The 19,447-nt window shown below is 43.3% G+C and overlaps 1 protein-coding gene across 1 annotated transcript in view; it reads left to right on the forward strand.

The window, feature by feature from the left end:
- The window catches only part of LOC106582272 (zinc finger protein 385B), a 175,718-nt gene that overhangs the window by 20,524 nt on the left and 135,747 nt on the right, over positions 1-19,447 (forward strand). Inside the window, exon 2 of the mRNA XM_014165173.3 lies at positions 13,920-14,288. Within this exon, the coding sequence (XP_014020648.2) occupies positions 13,922-14,288 (367 nt within the window). The 5' untranslated portion in view covers positions 13,920-13,921. The remainder of the gene's footprint in view (positions 1-13,919; positions 14,289-19,447) is intronic.

The following is a 19,447-nucleotide window of genomic DNA, read 5'->3' on the forward strand; positions in this document are numbered from 1 at the left end:
GTTTACATACACTAAATTGACTGTGCCTTTCAACAGCTTGGAAAATTCCAGAAAATGATGTCATGGCTTTAGAAGCTTCTGATAGGCTAATTGACATAATTTGAGTATTTCAAGGACTACCTTCAAACTCAGTGCCTCTTTGCTTGACATCATGGGGAAATGAAAAGAAATCAGCCAAGACCCCAGAAAAAAAATTGTAGACCTCCACAAGTCTGGTTCATCCTTGGGAGCAATTTCCAAACGCCTGAAGGTGCCACATTCATCTGTACAAACAATAGTACGCAAGTATAAACACTATGGGACCACACAGCCGTCATACCGCTCAGGAAGAAGACGTGTTCTGTCTCCTAGAGATGAACGTACTTTGGTGCAAAAAGTGCAAATCAATCCCAGAGCAAACGCGAAGGACCTTGTAAAGATGCTGGTTGAAACAGATACAAAAGTATCTATATCCACAGTAAAATGAGTCCTATATCGACATAACCTGAAAGGCTGCTCAGAAAGGAAGAAGCCACTGCTCCAAAACTGCCATGAAAAAAGCCAGACTACGGTTTGCAACTGCACATGGGGACAAAGATTGTACTTTTTGGAGAAATGTCCTCTGGTCTGATGAAACAAAAATAGAACTGTTTGGCCATAATGACCATCGTTACGTTTGGAGGAAAAAGGGGGATGCTTGCAAGCTGAAGAACACCATCTCAACTGTGAAGCATGGGGGTGGCAGCATCATGTTGTGGGGGTGCTTTGCTGCAGGAGGGATTGGTGCACTTCACAAAATAGATGGCATCATGAGGTAGAAAATGATGTGGATATATTGAAGCAACATCACAAGACATCAGTCAGGACGTTAAAGCTTGGTCGCAAATGGGTCTTCCAAATGGACAGTGACCCCAAGCATACTTCCAAAGTTGTGGCAAAATGGCTTAAGGACAACAAAGTCAAGGTATTGGAGAGGCCATCACAAAATCCTGACCTCAATCCTATAGACAATTTGTGGGCAGAACTGAAAAAGTGTGCGCGAGCAAGGAGGCCTACAAACCTGACTCGGTTACACCAGCTCTGTCAGGAGGAATGGGCCAAAATTCACCCAAATGATTGTGGGAAGCTTGTGGAAGGCAACCCAAAACATTTGACCCATGTTAAACAATTTAAAGGCAATGCTACCAAATACTAATTGAGTGTATGTAAACTTCTGACCCACTGGGAATGTGATGAAAGTTATAAAAGCTGAAATAAATCACTCTCTCTACTATTATTCTGACATTGAACAACTGAGTTTAAATGTATTTGGCTAAGGTGTATGTAAACTTCAACTGTATTCATGTGCTCCTTCTCTGGTTCAGGCTGTTGAGGAGCTCCAGACTGATTTTCAGTCACTGCAGGCCTCCACTTTATGGTCTCAAACTGGTCTTGAATGTACAAACAATTTACCAGAGCTAGCACTCTGCCAGAGAAGGTTAGCATTGTCACATCTGGTGGCTTATCCATTGAAAAAGTGTCATCCGACAAATACCTAGGTATTTGGTTGGATGACAATTTGTCCTTTAAAGTTCATGTGGATAATCTTATGACAAAGCTTAAGTTGAAATTGGGTTTTTATTTTCGTATTAAGGCTTCCTTCCCGCTTATGGCTAGAAAGAAGCTTGTTCAGGCCACTTTTCTCTCTGTAATTGATTATGGTTGGGGCGGCATGTAGCCTAGTGGTTAGAGAGTTGAACTCGCAACCGAAAGGTTGCAAGATTGAATCCCTGAGCTGACAAGGTAAAAATCTGTTGTTCTGCCCCTGAACAAGGCAGTTAACCCACTGTTCCTAGGCTGTCATTGAAAATAAGAATTTGTTCTTAACTGACTTGCGTAGTTAAATAAAGGTACAAAAAAAAATGTTGACTTGTTGTATATGTATGCAACCTCCTCTGTCTTACAGAGACTGTACTCTGTTTATCATGCATCCTTGTGCTCTATTACAAATGCCAAGTCGCTCACCCACCATTGCACATTGTACCAAATGGTAGGTTGGACCTCACTTTATATGCGCAGAAAGACACATTTGTATGTGTTTGTCTACAAAGCCCTTTTGGGTAAACTCCCTCTTTGCCTCTGTAGTCTGGTCTCCTTCACCACCAGCAGTTACCATACCCGGTCTGCTAGGTGGTTGCTACTTAAAGTCCCCAGGACATTCATAGTATTAGGCAAGACTGCCTTCTCTTCTTGTGCACCAGACACATGGAATAGTCTACAATCCATGCTTCATCTAGATATGTTAGTGCCATTGAATTAATATAAAATATTGATGGAAGACTCTGTTACAGAGGAGTGTAAATGCTTTTTTTAGGCTGGATCATGTTGTTGTTGTCACGCCCTGATCTGTTTCACCTGTTCCTGTGATTGTCTCCACCCCCTCCAGGTGTCACTTATTTTCCCCAGTGTTTCCTGTCTCTCTGTGCCAGTTCATCTTGTACGTTAGTCAAGTCAACCAGTGTGTTTTTCCCGTACTCCTTTTGCTATTCTCTTTTTGATAGTCCTCCCGGTTTTGACCCCTGCCTGACTCTGGACTACTTTCCCGCCTGCCTGATCATCCTGCCTGCCCTGACCTTGACCCTTTTGCCTATCTACAACCAATCTCTTGCCTTGCCCTATTGGATTAATAAACACTGTAAGACTCCAACCATCTGCCTCCTGTGTCTGGATTAGGGTCTCGCCTTGTGTCATGGTAGTTGTATTGTTGTATGTTTTAATTCTGAAATGTATTGATTGTTGCTGCCTTCTTGGCCAGGTCTCCCTTGAAAAAGAGACTCTGGGTCTCAATGGGCTTTTCCTGGTTTAATAAATACAAATATAAAATTGACAAGATATATGAGTGACCACTCTAACAATGGAAATACATGTCCTCAACGACAGGGCCGTTGTAACGGCTGTCTTTGGAGAGAGTAGACCAAGGCGCAGCGTGGTTAGTGCTCATCATGAATTTATTCAAGAAAGAACACGTTAGACAAGAAACCGACAGCCAAACAGTTCTGTCAGGTGCAAACACTAAACAGAAATTATCTTCCCACAAAACCCAAAGGAAAAACATGCTGCCTAAGTATGACTCCCAATCAGCAACAATGATGTACAGCTGTTCCTGATTGGGAGCCATACCCGGCCAAAACAAAGCAATCCCCAACATAGAAATACAGACAGAATGCCCACCCAAATCACACCCTGACCAAACCTAAATAGAGAAATAAAAAGGCTCGCTCAGGTCAGGGCGTGACAGCCGTGCACAGACCTTTCAGGGGGCAGGTGCTCAAAATAAAAAAAGGGCACCCTCCCCCACTTGATTTAAAAATTCACAACATACCAAATGCCTCTGTAGCAAAATGTTTTAAATGCATTTTTGCAACAATACACTCACTCATCACAAATTGCAAGCAAGCTGGTTACAGTGCCTCCTTAAGACATGATTGACATTGTGAAAAGAGGGTGGGCTATCAGCTGATTATTGTTGTTGATGATGTAAATCTTGAAGTTAGCTAGCTCGATTTCTTTTGCTGATTGTGATTTACCTCTCTATGTCTTTCTGCATCTCTATGCTGCATGTATCAGCCAACCAGACCCAATATTGATGATGATGATGTAGGCTAAATCAAGTGTTATCAAGTGTTAATCAAATGTTATGCTTCTGTCGCAGCACTGTTGATATTTACTGACTAGGTAGCTAGCTACACACACTCGACCAGTGATCGCATCTCTCAAGCCATGCATGTTTGGATACCGGGTGCGCACAATCTCCATACATGGCAGACTGGGAAAAAGGTGCAACCGGGCGCACACAAGCTCCGTACAGGGCAGATCCAGGCACATCCAACAGAAGGAGTGAAGGATGGGGGGTGGCGAACTTGATGACGACCTGCGGGCAGTGGGTTCCGAACAGCGATGATAAATGTATACAAAAACATTTTTATGGAGAAATTATATCACCACCCAAATGTGCACTTTTGAGACAGAAAGGGCAAAGGGGAATGTGGTCTGTACAGGTAGAACCCTATCTGTGTACATGCCTGCTCAACGATGGAAGGCATGCGAGATCAGGTGGGACCATTCTAGCCAATGAGAAGTCAGATACGCTTCTGAACAACAGGCACAACAACTAAGTTGTTTTTCTCAAAGTTGACAGAATGCCACATGCATCTACTTATACTATAACGACACAAGGCGAGACCCAGATGCAGACACAGGAGGCAGATGGTTCAAGTCTCTGATATTTATTAAACAACGAGGGGCAGGCAAGAGGCAGGTCGAGGACATGCAAGAGTTCATAACCAGGTCAGAGTTCAAATGGTACAGGGCGGCATGCAGCCTCAAGGTCAGGGACAGGCAGAATGGTCAGGCAGGCGGGCTCAGTGTCAGGGCAGGCAAAAGGTCAGAACCAGGAGGACTAGAAAAGAGAGACCGGGGAAAACAGGAGCTTGGAAAAACACTGGTTGACTTGGCAAGACAAGAAAAACTGGCAACAGACAAACAGAGAACACAGGTATAAATACACTGAGGGTAATAGGGAAGATGGGTGACACCTGGAGAGGGGTGGAGACAATCACAAGGACAGGTGAAAACAGATCAGGGTGTGACATATACAGTGCATTCAGAAAGTATTCAGACTCCTTGACTTTTTCCACATGTTGTTACGTTACAGCCTTATTCTAAAATGGATTCCATTTTTTTTATTAATCTACAAACAATACCCCATAATGACAAATGTATTTCAAATAAAAAACAGAAATACCTTATTTACATAAGTATTCAGACCCTTTGCAATGAGACTTGAAATTGATCTCAGGTGCATCCTACTTCCATTGATCATCCTTGAGATGTTTCTACAACTTGATTGGAGTCCACCTGTGGTAAATTCAATTGATTGGACAAGATTTGGAAAGGCACACACCTGTCTATATAAAGTCCCACAGTTGACAGTGCATGTCAGAGCAAAAACCAAGCCATGAGGTTGAAGGAATTGTCCATAGAGCTCTGAGACAGGATTGTAACGAGGTACAGATCTGGGGAAGTATACCAAAACAATTCTGCAGCTTTAAAGCTCCCCAAGAACACAGCGGCCTCCATCAATCTTAAATGGAAGAAGTTTTGAACCACCAAGACTCTTCCTAGAGCTGGCCGCCCGGCCAAATTGAGCAATCGGGTGATAAGGGCCTTGGTCAAGGAGGGCCGCCCTGATCACTCTGACAGAACTCCAGAGCTCCTCTGTGGAGATGGGAGAACCTTCCAGACCGACAACCATCTCTGCAGCACTCCACCAATCAGGCCTTTATAGTAGAGTGGCCAGATGAAAGGCACTCATCAGTGAAAGGCACATGACAGTCCACTTGGAGTTTGCCAAAAGGCACCTAAAAGACTCTCAGACCATGAGAAACAAGATTCTCTGGTTTGATGAAACCAAGATTGGAGGAACCAAGCTTGGCATTCAGGCCAAAGAGTTCAATCTTGGTTTCATCAAACCAGAGAAACCATGTTTCTCATGGTCTGAGAGTCTTTTGGTGGTGGCAACATCATGAGAGACATGTGTGGAGGAAACCTTGCACCATCCCTATGGTGAAGCATGGTGGTGGCAGCATCATGCTGTGGCAATGTCTTTCAGCAGCAGGGACTGGTAGACTAGTCAGGATTGAGAGAAAGATGAACGGAGCAAAGTACAGAGAGATCCTTGATGAAATCCTGCTCCAGACTGCTCAAGACCTCAGACTGGGGCAAAGGCCCAGCCGGAGCCCGGACTTGAATCCGATCGAACATCTCTGGAGAGACCTGAAAATAGCTGTGCAGAGACGTTCCCCATCCAACCTGACAGAGCTTGAGAGGATCTGCAGAGAAGAATGGGAAAAACTCAGCACATACAGGTGTGCGAAGCATGTAGCGTCATACCCAAGAAGACTCGAGGTTGTAATCACTGCAAAAGGTGCTTCAACAAAGTACTGAGTAAAGGGTCTGAATAGTTATGTATATGTTATATTTCTAAAAACCTGTTTTTGCTTTGTCGTTTTGGGGTATTCTGTGTAGGTTGATGAGTGAAAAAACTATTATCCATTTTAGAATAAGGCTGTAACATAGCAAAATATGGAAAAAGTCAAGGGGTCTGAATACTTCCCGAATGCACTGTAATTATGTGCACAAGTACAAAACACCACATCTGTAATTTTAGTCCCATCTGAAACTGCCATTTACATGGCAGGAGGGTAACAATTCCAGCCAGAATAACCTGCTGTTTGGCGAACTCCAAGGTTCTCTGATAATAGTAGACCCATGCAAATCGACATACCTGTGTTTTCAGAGAAATGTCGTAGTTTGACAGATGTTGCTCACGCATAGGCCCACCCAGTGGGGAGCCAGGCCCAGCCAATCAGAAAACATTTTTCCCCACAAAAGGGCTTTATTACAGACAGAAATACTCCTCAGTTTCATAGGCTGTCCAGGTGTTTTGTCTAAGACGATCCCGCAGGCGAAGAAGCTGGATGTGGAGATCGTGGGCTGGCATGATTACACATGGTCTACTGTTGTGACACCAGTTGGACGTACTGCCAAATTTTCTAAAATGCTATTTGAGGTGGCTTATGGTAGAGAAATGAACATTCAATTATCCTGCAACAGCTCAGGTAGACATTCCTTCAGTCTGCATGCCAAATGCACGCTCCCTCAAAACTTGAGACATCTATGGCATTGTGTTTGTGACAAAACTGCACATTTTAGAGTGGCTTTTTATTGTCCCCAGCACAGGGTGCACCTGTGCAATGACATTTTATATTATTTTAGTAGGATCCTCATTTTGACTAATCTTCCATGTGTCCTTAAACATTAATATACAATTTCATAATATGTTCACATTTTCACATAAAACACACTGTTACAAACAGACATAATACACTAACATATTGACCAGATTAATACTCTAACAGTCTAAAAAGATAGATTGATTCTTCATCTACCATAGTCCAGCACAATTTTCCTATGTATTACATTTACATGGTTTTAAAGTATTGTTTGAATTTATATATTGAAAGGTTTCTGGTTTGCTCAGATAAATTATTCCATTTCTTTATTGTTCTAAATCGAAATGTTATTTTGCCTATTTCTCTTTTCTGTCTGGATAACACATAGATAGTGGACAATCTATTCCTAGTATTTACTGAATGTCTGTCTCTTACCAACTGAATACTGTTGTGAATAGAGTTTGGCCGTTTTAAATGGTGTATATTATGAAATAAAATATGTTTTTTTCAATGATCTTGTTGATTGATGACCAACCAAGAGAATTGAGCATGACTACAACAGAAGAACCATATCTCCACCATACCTCCATCTTCACCAATCATTGCTGATTTGTTCTGTGCAAACTGCAGCCTCCTAACTTCACTTGATGATGCATTTCCCCAGAACACAGAACAGTAGTTCACCTGACTCTAAACTAATGCTTGTGTTATTTGCTTAAGAATCTTTCCCGGTAAATATTTAGCTATCCTTCTAATCATGCATGCAGTTATAATATATATATATATTTTTTTACATAGATTAGTTATTTGAGACGACCATGATAAGCAGTTGTCTAGCTGCACTCCAAGTAGTTTGGTTTCTGGCACTTCCTCAATTTGTACTCCCCCCATAATTAATTGTATCCCATGCTGTGTTTGCCTTTCCCTGGTGGAACAGACCAACATAACTTTGGTTTTCTTGGTGTTTAAAACAAGTTTGTTCTGGCAAACCCACTCCATGATATTTTCCAAATCTACTTGTAGAGCTTGCTGTACCTGTTCAACCGATTGTCTTGCTATATAAAGTGTAGTATCACCTGCAAATATAGTAGCTTGAGGTCATTGGTATATATTAAGTAAAGAAGTGGTCCAAGGCAGCTGCCCTGCGATACTCCACAGTTTAAAGCATGAGGGGAAGAAAATGAACCATTGATATAAACTCAGCAAAAAAAGAAGTGTCCCTTTTTCAGGACCCTGTCTTTCAAAGATAATTAGTCCAAATCCAAATAACTTCACAGATCTTCATTGTAAAGGGTTTTAACACTGTTTCCCATTCTTGTTCAATGAACCATAAACAATTAATGAACATGCACCTGTGGAACGGTCGTTAAAACACTAACAGCTTACAGACGGTAGGCTATTCAGGTCACAGTTATGAAAACTTAGGACACTAAAGATGCCTTTCTACTGATGCTGCAAGGAGGCATGAGGACTGCAGATGTGGCCAGGGCAATAAATTGCAATGTCAGTACTGTGAGACACCTAAGAAAGCGCAACAGGGAGACAGGACGGACAGCTGAGCGTCCTCGCAGTGGCAGACCACATGTAACAACACCTGCACAGGATCAGTACATCCGAACGTCACACCTGCGGGAGAGGAACAGGATGGCAACAACAACTGCCCGAGTTACACCAGGAACACACAATCCCTCCATCAGTGCTCAAACTGTCCAAAATAGGCTGAGAGAGGCTGGACTGAGGGCTTGTAGGCCTGTTGTAAGGCAGGTCCTCACCAGAAATCACCGGCAACAACATCGCCTATGGGCACAAACCCACCATCGCTGGACCAGACAGGACTGGCAAAAAGTGCTCTTTACTGACGAGTCGCGGTTTTTATTTCACCAGGGGTGATGGTCAGATTCGCATTTATCGTCGAAGGAATGAGCCTTACACTGAGGCCTGTACTCTGGAGCGGGATCGATTTGGAGGTGGAGGGTCTGTCATGGCCTGGGGCGGTGTCACAGCATCATCGGACTGAGCTTGTAGTCATTGCAGGAAATCTCAACGCTGTGCGTTACAGGGAAGACATCCTCCTCCCTCATGTGGTACCCTTCCTACAGGTTCATCCTGACATGACCCTCCAGCATGACAATGCCACCAGCCATACTGCTCATTCTGTGCATGATTTCCTGCAAGACAGGAATGTCAGTGTTCTGCCATGGCCAGCGAAGAGCCCAGATCTCAATCCCATTGGGCACGTCTGGGACCTGTTGGATCGGAGGGTGAGGGCTAGGGCCATTCCCCCCAGAAATGTCCGGGAACTTGCAGGTGCCATGGTGGAAGAGTGGGGTAACATCTCACAGCTAGAACTGGCAAATCTGGTGCAGTCCATGAGGAGGAGATGCACTGCAGTACTTAATGCAGCTGGTGGCCACACCAGATACTGACTGTTACTTTTGATTTTGACCCCCCCTTTGTTCAGGGACACATTATTCCATTTCTGTTAGTCACATGTCTGTGGAACTTGTTCAGTTTATGTCTCAGTTGTTGAGTCTTATGTTCATACAAATATTTACACGTTAAGTTTGCTGAAAATAAACGCACTTGACAGTGAGAGGATGTTTATTTTATATAGCCAAACAGCACTTTATTGTTAAATGAATTGAAAATATGATCAGCAATTGTTAAAAGTTAAAGTGTATTTATATATTACAGCATATCAACTGATATTTGGTGTTTTATATCACTTGCAATTTAAGCTTTAACAAATGCTTCTAAACTGACAGTGATTGCAAGCCAAAACAGATCAAAAGGACATGGCTAAACACTCAACCATTAAAAGTTTGAGACTTGCTGCCACTCTGCTCTGTCTCCTATATAGATGTTATTGTTAGCAAACCACTACCACATATCACTTAAACTCTTGAAGCACTCTCACTAATGGATGCAGCAAATATAGCCTCTTTCAAGACACGCCATAAATATTTGAAAATGTGAAAAACAACAATACCATGCACCCACTAGTGTTCAAAAGATTTTTGGCGCTCCAAAAATGGTGTATGGTTCTGTATTCTGAATTACAGTAAATTACTAGCAGCAATTGGCCTGTAAACTACTGCAGAGTTTTAAGACAAGATTTGTAGAACTCCTAAATTACAGTACATTTCTGTAGTCTGTGTGGGTACAGCATTCTCACTTTGGGGTGCAACAAATAGAGCTGCTTACAAGGCAAGCCTTAAAATATGTTAATGACCCAGAGACTCTCTCCCCACCAACAACATTGTACCACAATGCACCATAATTAATACTGTAAAACATATTTATAGTATTTTACTGTGCATGCTACATTGTTTTACTTTTGAAATTACTGAAAGGTGTGCTGTGAAACAAATGCACAATATTTTCCTGTTCATTCTACAGTAATCTACTCTATTCAGTTTATACAGTATCATACTGTTGATAAATACAGTAAGTTACTGATAAAATTACAACAACTGCTAACAGTGAGTAGCTTGATTTAAGATGAACATATTTACTTGGTTTAAAGAGCAAGTAGAAAGATTGTAACATGGTATTTGTTGTAAAGTATTGTTATAATACCCAATGGAATACCATTAAGTACCCAGCAAATTCCCCACTGTTAAATTAACACTGAACGTGTGGACCCGTATAGACACTGAACAGTGTTGACTTAACACAATGCTTAGTGTGAAGCTTTATTTGCATATTTCTCAGACTGCCTTGCATTTTAAAGTGATTTGTAAAGTTACCATCCATGACTGAATTTGTTAGTGACATAGACATACTTTGTGCATTCATCTGTAGTCTGTGCTGTGAACATCACCAAGTAAGATCCTAAATGCATATGTTATCATTAACCTTGTTCCAGTGTCTATATGGGTCCTCACTCTCAGTGTTGATTTAACACTAGCGAGTTTGCTGTGTACCATCTTCAAGGAGAAGAGTACCCTTTGCAGTTGAGGAAGCCTAGTAACGTCTCATTGTTGCTGGAGGTCACTGTCATGGTGTGTGTTAGTAATGGGGAAACAAAGATTCTTGAAGCGTTGAGGTTTTCCTGCCAATTGTGTCTAAAGTAGGTTCATTAATCTAGGCTTTGATCAACACAGTGTATGCTAGTGGTACCTGCTGGTCAAAAGAATTTAGAGCAGCCAAATTATTATAGATGACGTCCCACACACCTTTGAGCGTGCACAGCGTAGCCTTTTTATCTACTACCGAAGCCAATACCAAACCAATCAGGTGGAAACGAAGATTCGGACGTCATTGAACACGTGCTTCTGATAAAGTTATACAGGCATTGGCGCATGCCTCAGAGCTCCGGCATCAAACATAACCTCACTAGTGTGTGTATGTTGATGTGGGCTGGTGGTGTGTGAGGCCACACTGCCTGGACCCTGCCCTCCCTCTGGCTCCCTGTCTCCCTGGCCCTCTAGTCCCCTGACTCCCTGTCTGATGGAATGACCGTGTAGTCAGATCTGTCCCTGTTTCCGACCCTTCAAGAAGGAGAGCCTACAAACACACACACACACACACACACACACACACACACACACACACACACACACACACACACACACACACACACACACACACACACACACTTACAGTACAAGACATCTTCCTGCCACAGAGTCAGACAACGAATACATCCCTAACAAAGCAATTCAGCATTTATTATTTCTCTAAGTGTTCTCCTTACTTCTTCTAACTAGGACAAGCCACTGAACACAGCAGCTTTGCTAGCAGAAGAAACACTGAGGATATTCACATAAACTATTGAATGCTGATTGTTTGCACTGTGCTTGCCTTGCTTGCATGCCTGTTGTGTGAAATGTAAAGGTGTTCTGAGGGAAGGGATTAGTAGTAAATGAAACTGAATGGCCACAACACTAAGCCCTGAGGAAGTTTATCTGTTGGGATTAGAAGCCTGCAGTTGCCCATAGAGATTACCCAGTCTGTCTGTGTCAGAGGGAGTATGTGTGTGCGTGTGTCAGAAGGATTATCTTACTGTCCAGTGAGAGGGACATGTAACATGGCCACACTGCACTATGGGTCCTCCCTCATACAATACAGCCTCCATTTTCACTATATCATCACAGATACAAACTGCATCCCAAATGGCACCATATTCCATATGCAGTATAGTGCACTACCTTTGACCACATAGGGAATAGGGTGCTGTTTTGGACGAAGACAAACAGTATCATGCACAGGAAGCTACTGCAAGGGGAAGTTGGCTTGGCCATTCCAGTCAATCAAAAGCATGTTCCTTTCCTTTCATCCTGATATCATAACTAACCATAGATATAGACAGAGTGCGCATTACGGGGGCCAAGGGGGTTCTCAGACCCCTTGAATGAGACATGAGCCCCCCAAAATGCAACAAAGTCAAACCTTGGTGGGGTCTCTAAATAATGCTAATTTAACCATTCTGCTATTTGTTTAAAATGCAATGTGTACTGCTACAGTGGTAAAATATAAAATAATAGCTTATACCAAATCAAACGACTACCCCCGCTTCTGTGTCATGGTTTAAAAAAAATGTCCCCCATGTGGCTGCACAGTCCGGTATCTCAGCCCGTTTTCACGTGTCCCAACTTTTCTTTCTCCAAAAAAAGTCATTTGTCAGATAATAAGACATGTTTTACAGTCAAATGACATGTCTTTACTATTAGGCCAATAAAAAAGAAGTGTGCACGCATAGGAGGTCCCGTGAAAGTAAATAGAGACACACGAAGATCACGGTATAATTCACACTCTGAAGTAAATAGACTGCCGAAGGTCAAGTTATAATTCACACTCCGAAGTAAATAGAGACCCCCGAAGGTCACAGTATAATTCACACTCTGAAGTAAATAGACTCCCGAAGGTCAAATTATAATTCACACTCCGAAGTAAATAGAGACCCCCGAATGTCACGGTATAATTCACACTCTGAAGTAAATAGAGACCCCAAAGATCACAGTATAATTCCCACTCTGAAGTAAATAGAGACCCCAAAGGTCACGGTATAATTCACACTCTGAATATAGAGACTGTTGATATACCCCTGGTGCCTGCCAGATATGATACAAGAAGTAAAGTGTGTTAAGATTTGCAAGCATTTGCAAAGATTTGCTGCTTTAAATGCAGCATTATTGATTTTCTTCATGCTTATGAAGGGATATTTTGTGAGTTTTAGGTATGCAGCAATTCCCAGTTTAATGAGTATGAATGACGTTGTGGCACCAGACTGTCAGACAGTATGAATGACACTGTGGCGCCAGACTGTCAGACAGTATGAATGACGCTGTGGCACCAGACTGTCAGACAGTATGAATGACGCTGTGGCACCAGACTGTCAGACAGTATGAATGACGCTGTGGGACCAGACTGTCAGACAGTATGAATGACGCTGTGGAACCAGATTGTCAGACAGTATGAATGACGCTGTGGCACCAGACTGTCAGACAGTGTGAAGGATGCTGTGGGACCAGACTGTCAGACAGTATGAATGACGCTGTGGCACCAGACTGTCAGACAGTATGAATGACGCTGTGGCACCAGACTGTCAGACAGTGTGAAGGATGCTGTGGCACCAGACTGTCAGACAGTATGAAGGACGCTCACTGTGGCACCAGACTGTCAGACAGTATGAATGACGCTGTGGAACCAGATTGTCAGACAGTATGAATGACGCTGTGGCACCAGACTGTCAGACAGTATGAAGGATGCTCACTGTGGCACCAGACTGTCAGACAGTATGAATGACGCTGTGGAACCAGATTGTCAGACAGTATGAATGACGCTGTGGCACCAGACTGTCAGACAGTATGAATGACGCTGTGGCACCAGACTGTCAGATAGGCGTGCGCGGGCCCAGACGTCGACGGGCGCTGTGGCACCAGACTGTCAGACAGTATGAGACGCGTGGCCCGACGCGGGCGTGCGCTGGGCACCAGACTGTCAGACAGTATGAATGACGCTGTGGGACCAGACTGTCAGACAGTATAGCGATATCATCATAGGTGGAGCTGAGCTCTAGCTCTACCTTAGGAAGCTCCGTTACACAGTCCCAGGGGCTTTGGCGTGCCTGCGTGTGCGAGTGGGTGTGTGTGCCTGCACCAAGTTTGCTTTATGGTAGCGAAGTCTATCATTCTAATCCATTGTTGTCATTGTCTACTGCAGGTATGAAGACACCGCTGAGTCCTGCCCACTTCATAGAGCATGGCCAGATGGCCTTCCCCTTCCAAGGCTGTCTGGAGCTGAATCAGCTGATGGGGATGGACCCTACCACCAACAGCCAAGCCCAGATCAACATGGATATACAGCAGCAGCAGCAGGAGAAGAAGAAGCTGTTCTACTCGATGTGTGACGTGTGTAACATCCAGCTGAACTCCCAGGCTCAGGCCCAGGTGCACTACAACGGGAGGTCCCACCTGAAGAGGATCAAACAGATGAACAATGGGGAGGTTCCTCCGGCTCCGGCACCAGCTACTGGGTCTCTACCCACCTCTACACTAACCCTTAGTACCAGCACCACCAGCAGTAGTACAGGTAGGCCCACAGTGAATTATTTTTTCTGTCAAATGTTTCTTTCTATTTGTTTGGTTTCATTTCTCCAGACCTATCCCTTGGCTGCCTAAACAAATGGTGGGATGACCACTTCATTGATTTTTCAATCCCAGATTGCCCCTTTAACCAGGTAGTGTCATTGAGGTCAGAAGAGAGACCTCTCCCAAGGGAGACCTGGCTATGAGGTCCATACTGACTAGCAAAGCCTGCCCAGGGAAGGGAACGCTGCTACTCTCCTACATCCACAGATATCTATATACAGTTGAAGTCAGAAGTTTACATACACTTAGGATGGAGTCATTAAAACTCGTTTTCCAACCACTCCACAAATTTCTTGTTAACAAACTATAGTTTTGGCAATTCGGTTAGGACATCTGCATGACACAAGTAATTTTTCCAACAATTTTTGACAGACAGATTATTTCACTTATTGTATCACAATTACAGTGGGTCAGAAGTTTACATACACTAAGTTGACTGTGCCTTTAAACAGCTTGGAAAATTCCAGAAAATGATGTCATGGCTTTAGAAGCGTGTGAAAGGCTAACTGACATCATTTGAGGCAATTGGAGGTGTACCTGTGGATGTATTTCAAGGCCTACCTTCAAACTCAGTGCCTCTTTGCTTGACATCATGGGCAAATCAAAAGAAATCAGCCAAGACCTCAGAAAAGAATTGTAGACCTCCACAAGTCTGGTTCATCCTTGGGAGCAATTTCCAAACGCCTGAAGGTACCACGTTCATCTGTACAAACAATAGTACGCAAGTATAAACACCATGGGACCACGCAGCCGTCATACCGCTCAGGAAGGAGACGCGTTCTGTCTCCTAGAGGTTGAACGTACTTTGGTGCAAAAAGTGCAAATCAATCCCAGAACAACAGCAAAGGACCTTGTGAAGATGCTGGAGGAAACAGGTACAAACGTATCTATATCCACAGTAAAATGAGTCCTATATCGACATAACCTGAAAGGCAGCTCAGCGAGGAAGAAGCCATTGCTTCAAAACCGGCATAAAAAAGCCAGACTACGGTTTGCAACTGCACATGGGGACAAAGATGACCATCATTATGTTTGGAGGAAAAAGGGGGAGGCTTGCAAGCCGAAGAACACCATCCCAACCGTGAAGCACGGGAATGGCCGCATCATGTTGTGGGGGTGCTTTGCTGCAGGAGGGACTGGTGTACTTCACAAAATAGATGGCATCATGAGGATGGAAAATTATGTGGATATATTGAAACAACGTGTCAAGACATCAGTCAAGAAGTTAAAGCTTGGTCGCAAATGCATCTTCCAAATGGACAGTGACCCCAAGCATACTTCCAAAGTTGTGGCAAAATGGCGTAAGGACAACAAAGTCAAGGTATTGGAGTGGCCATCACAAAGCCCTGACCTCAATCCTATAGAACACTTGTTGGTAGAACTGAAAAAGCGTGTGCGAGCAAGGATGCCTACAAACTTGACTCAGTTACACGAGCTCTGTCAGGAGGAATGGGCCAAAATTCACCCAACTTATTGTGGGATCTTGTGGAAGGCTACCCAAAACGTTTGACCCAAGTTAAACAATTTAAAGGCAATGCTACCAAATACTAATTGAGTGTATGTAAACTTCTGACCCACTGGGAATGTGATGAAAGAAATAAAAGCTTAAATAAATCATTCTCTCTACTATTATTCTGACAATTCACATTCTTAATGTAAAGTGGTGATCCTAACTGACCTAAAACAGGGAATTTTTACTAGAATTAAATGTCAAGAATTGTGAAAAACTGAGTTTAAATGTATTTGGCTAAAGTGTATGTAAACTTCCGACGTCAACTGTAGAAATGACAAGGTCTGTATTCTACTCCAGAGCCGTAAACATAGGTGGCCAAAAGTTCTTCATTTTTTTTACCTTTATTTTACAAGGTAGTGCCTTTGATATCAGATGAGAGATGTCTCTGAAGGGGGATCTGACTAAGGGGTCTATAGTGACTAGAGAGAGCACTCTCTTACGCCCACAGATAACTCTATCGAAATGACAAGGATTGGACTGTTGTACTTTCTCTTCTAGAGACGTTAACAGACTAGAGGTGGTGGTGATGGTGATGCATGCTGAGTTTGGTTTGCAGCATTTGACTCAGAACCAAGGTTGTGTCCCAAATGGCACCCTATTCCCTATATAGTGCCTAGTCAAAAGTAGTGCATTGCATAGGGAATAAGGTGTAATTTGGGACGCACACATGGCTTGGTCATCCCTCTCAGCCATTTTGTTGTTTTCTTTCACTGCTCGGTTTGACAAACTTTGCACGGAGATCCTATTTAATTATTATTTGGGAAAATGAATATTAATGTTAACCTTTCCATGTCTACAGTGCCCCGTGCCTGACGAGAGGGACAAATACATGTGTTTTTGTTGGGTGTTTGGGGTGACTATTTTGAAACAGACTTAGCTACTTTGGGCTGCAGGTAGCCAGGCGGTTAGAGCATTGCGGTTGGTAACCGAAAGGTTGCTGGTTCGGATACCTGAGCCGTCCAGGTGAAAAATCTGTTGATAGACATTTAACCCTAATTTTCTCCAGGAGTGCTGTACTACTATGACTGACCCTGTAAAACAACACATTTCACTGCACCTATCTGTGACAATTTTGTTTACTTTCCCATGCCAATCAGTGTGTGTGTGTGTGTGTGTGTGTGTGTGTGTGGTGTGTGTGTGTGTGTGTGTGTGTGTGTGTGTGTGTGTGTGTGTGTGTGTGTGTGTGTGTGTGTGTGTGTGTTCTGTTTACTACTGCTGTAATCGCTGCCTCCATACTCTCACCAGGAGTGGCCTAAGGATTTTCATATTCTTCATATTCTACATATTTGACTGAAGGCCAAATTCTCTGCTTTGACCTTTTGTTGTTTTCTTTATGCTTTGTGTGTGACGTGCATACAGAGAGAGCGATTTCCTCTTTAAAACAGATGATTTAATGTGAATTAGCAGCTCACTCAATTTCATGAAAGAGGGCTCAGTGCTAAGCCCAGGTTTTTGGCTCCTTGTTTAAATACACTCATCATGACTGTTTAGTGCCTGGCTGGCTGTGGAAATGTTGAGTTGAGTTACTCTGTACAGACTAGTGCAAAATAAATAAATGCTCCAACCGTAGGCAGTGGATAAAGATAGTCTTTCCAGACTGGCTTTACTTCAACATGGTGTAACTTAAATTGCATCACTTTAAAAAAGAGACGTAAACAGATAAGGCAAATGTACGGTCTCTCTGAATTAAAGCTTGGTAAACAGTTAAGAGTTTTGAAGAGACAGGGACATATTGTCTGAAATTTGATGAATAATCTAAGTATCCAAGTTTTTTCAATATGGCCATAAAGTTATTGAACAGTGTGGCTGATTCTGGAATGATGTACATGCTGTGAGGTTGACTCCTGATTGATTGACAGTTGGAGCCGAACAGACGCTACCTCCTCCATATCTTCCCAGGCTGAAAGGACAGAGCGATGGAGTGAGTGACAGTGGTGGTTTAGAGGAGGTGTTGTTGATGTCTTGCACGAGAGAGTGTTTGTGTGTGACAAGGTCCGTGGCCCCTGGGAGGTTGATGGGGGTTAGTTGTCAGGTGGCCTGTGTCCGTCCTGCTGTAACAACCCCCTCGCATGGCTTCTCACACACACATTTCCACACACACACACACACACACACACACACACACACACACACACACACACACACACCACACACACACACACACACACACACACACACACACACACACACACACACACACACACACACCACAGTAGCAGCAACATCAGCCCTCTGTGCTGGGGCCACACACACCCCCAATAAACAGCAATTACAGTGAAAAGTGTTCATAGGCAGCTCATGCTGAAACTTTTTCATCCTACAGTACAGCTGGGGGGGTTAATGTAGTGAACACAGGTATGTGTGTGTGTGTGTGTGTGTGTGTGTGTGTGTGTGTGTGTGTGTGTGTGTGTGTGTGTGTGTGTGTGTGTGTGTGTGTCTGTGTGTGTGTGTGTGTGTGTGTGTGTGTGTGTGTGTGTGTGTGTGTGTGTGTGTGTGTGTGTGTGTGTGTGTGTGTGTGTTTGTAGAGGTCAATGAAGGTCAGATGATGGAATGTAATAGTGGATTCATAAAGCCTTCTTCTTAGGACAGGCTTTGCAGACATTAGAGTAATCCACAATGTCTGTCTGGTGTATTTGGGTATAGAATTTTAGAAAAGCGGGCTCTCTGAACCCTGCTAAAAGCAGAGTCTGTATGAATAAAGGGCTCCTGTGAAATGCTTGTGAAATGCAGTATTTGTCTGTGTAGAAATAGGAGATTCTGACTCCTTTAGTTGACAGTCGACACACAGCTGTCTTCCTTATATTTGATCAGAGTGGGTGTCCTTCTGTCATTCTTAGTTTGGAGTGAAGTTGGATTGGATGCATTTGACCAGCACACAACAGTTGAGCCGTTCTACAGCTACATTTTTAAACACAGCAGGGGTGTCTGTTGCACTGAAACTTTAATGAGCCGTGCCATTATTTGGGGTGGTCTGAGCCGGACATATGTAATTACAGCTTACAGCTGCAGGACTGGAGACAGGCTCTGGTGTTGGTGGTGTGGAGACACACACACACATACACACAGACACACACACAGACACACACACACACACAGACACACACACACACACACACACACACACACACACACACACACACACACACACACACACACACACACACACACACACACACACACACACACACACACACACACACACATAGTCTCTGGTGTGGAGGGACTGATGATGCCTATTTGACAGTTTCTTCCTGTTTCACAGTGTCAGCTTACTGGGTCAACTAACTAGGTCAACTAACCCTGTCAACTAACTGGGTCAAATAACAATGTCAACTAACTGGGTCAAATAACAATGTCAACTAACTGGGTCAACTAACTATGTCAACTAACTGGGTCAAATAACAATGTCAACTAACTGGGTCAATTAACTATGTCAACTAACTGGGTCAAATAACAATGTCAACTAACTGGGTCAACTAACTATGTGAACTAACTATGTCATCTAACTGGGTCAACTAAAGCATCATTCCACAACAGAACTTCATGGCTTTATACTGAGGGGTCTCTTCTCACTCATCATCAGCCTG

Source organism: Salmo salar, chromosome 21 (assembly GCF_965601325.2).
Source record: "Salmo salar chromosome 21, fSalSal1, whole genome shotgun sequence".
Lineage (NCBI taxonomy): Eukaryota > Metazoa > Chordata > Actinopteri > Salmoniformes > Salmonidae > Salmo > Salmo salar.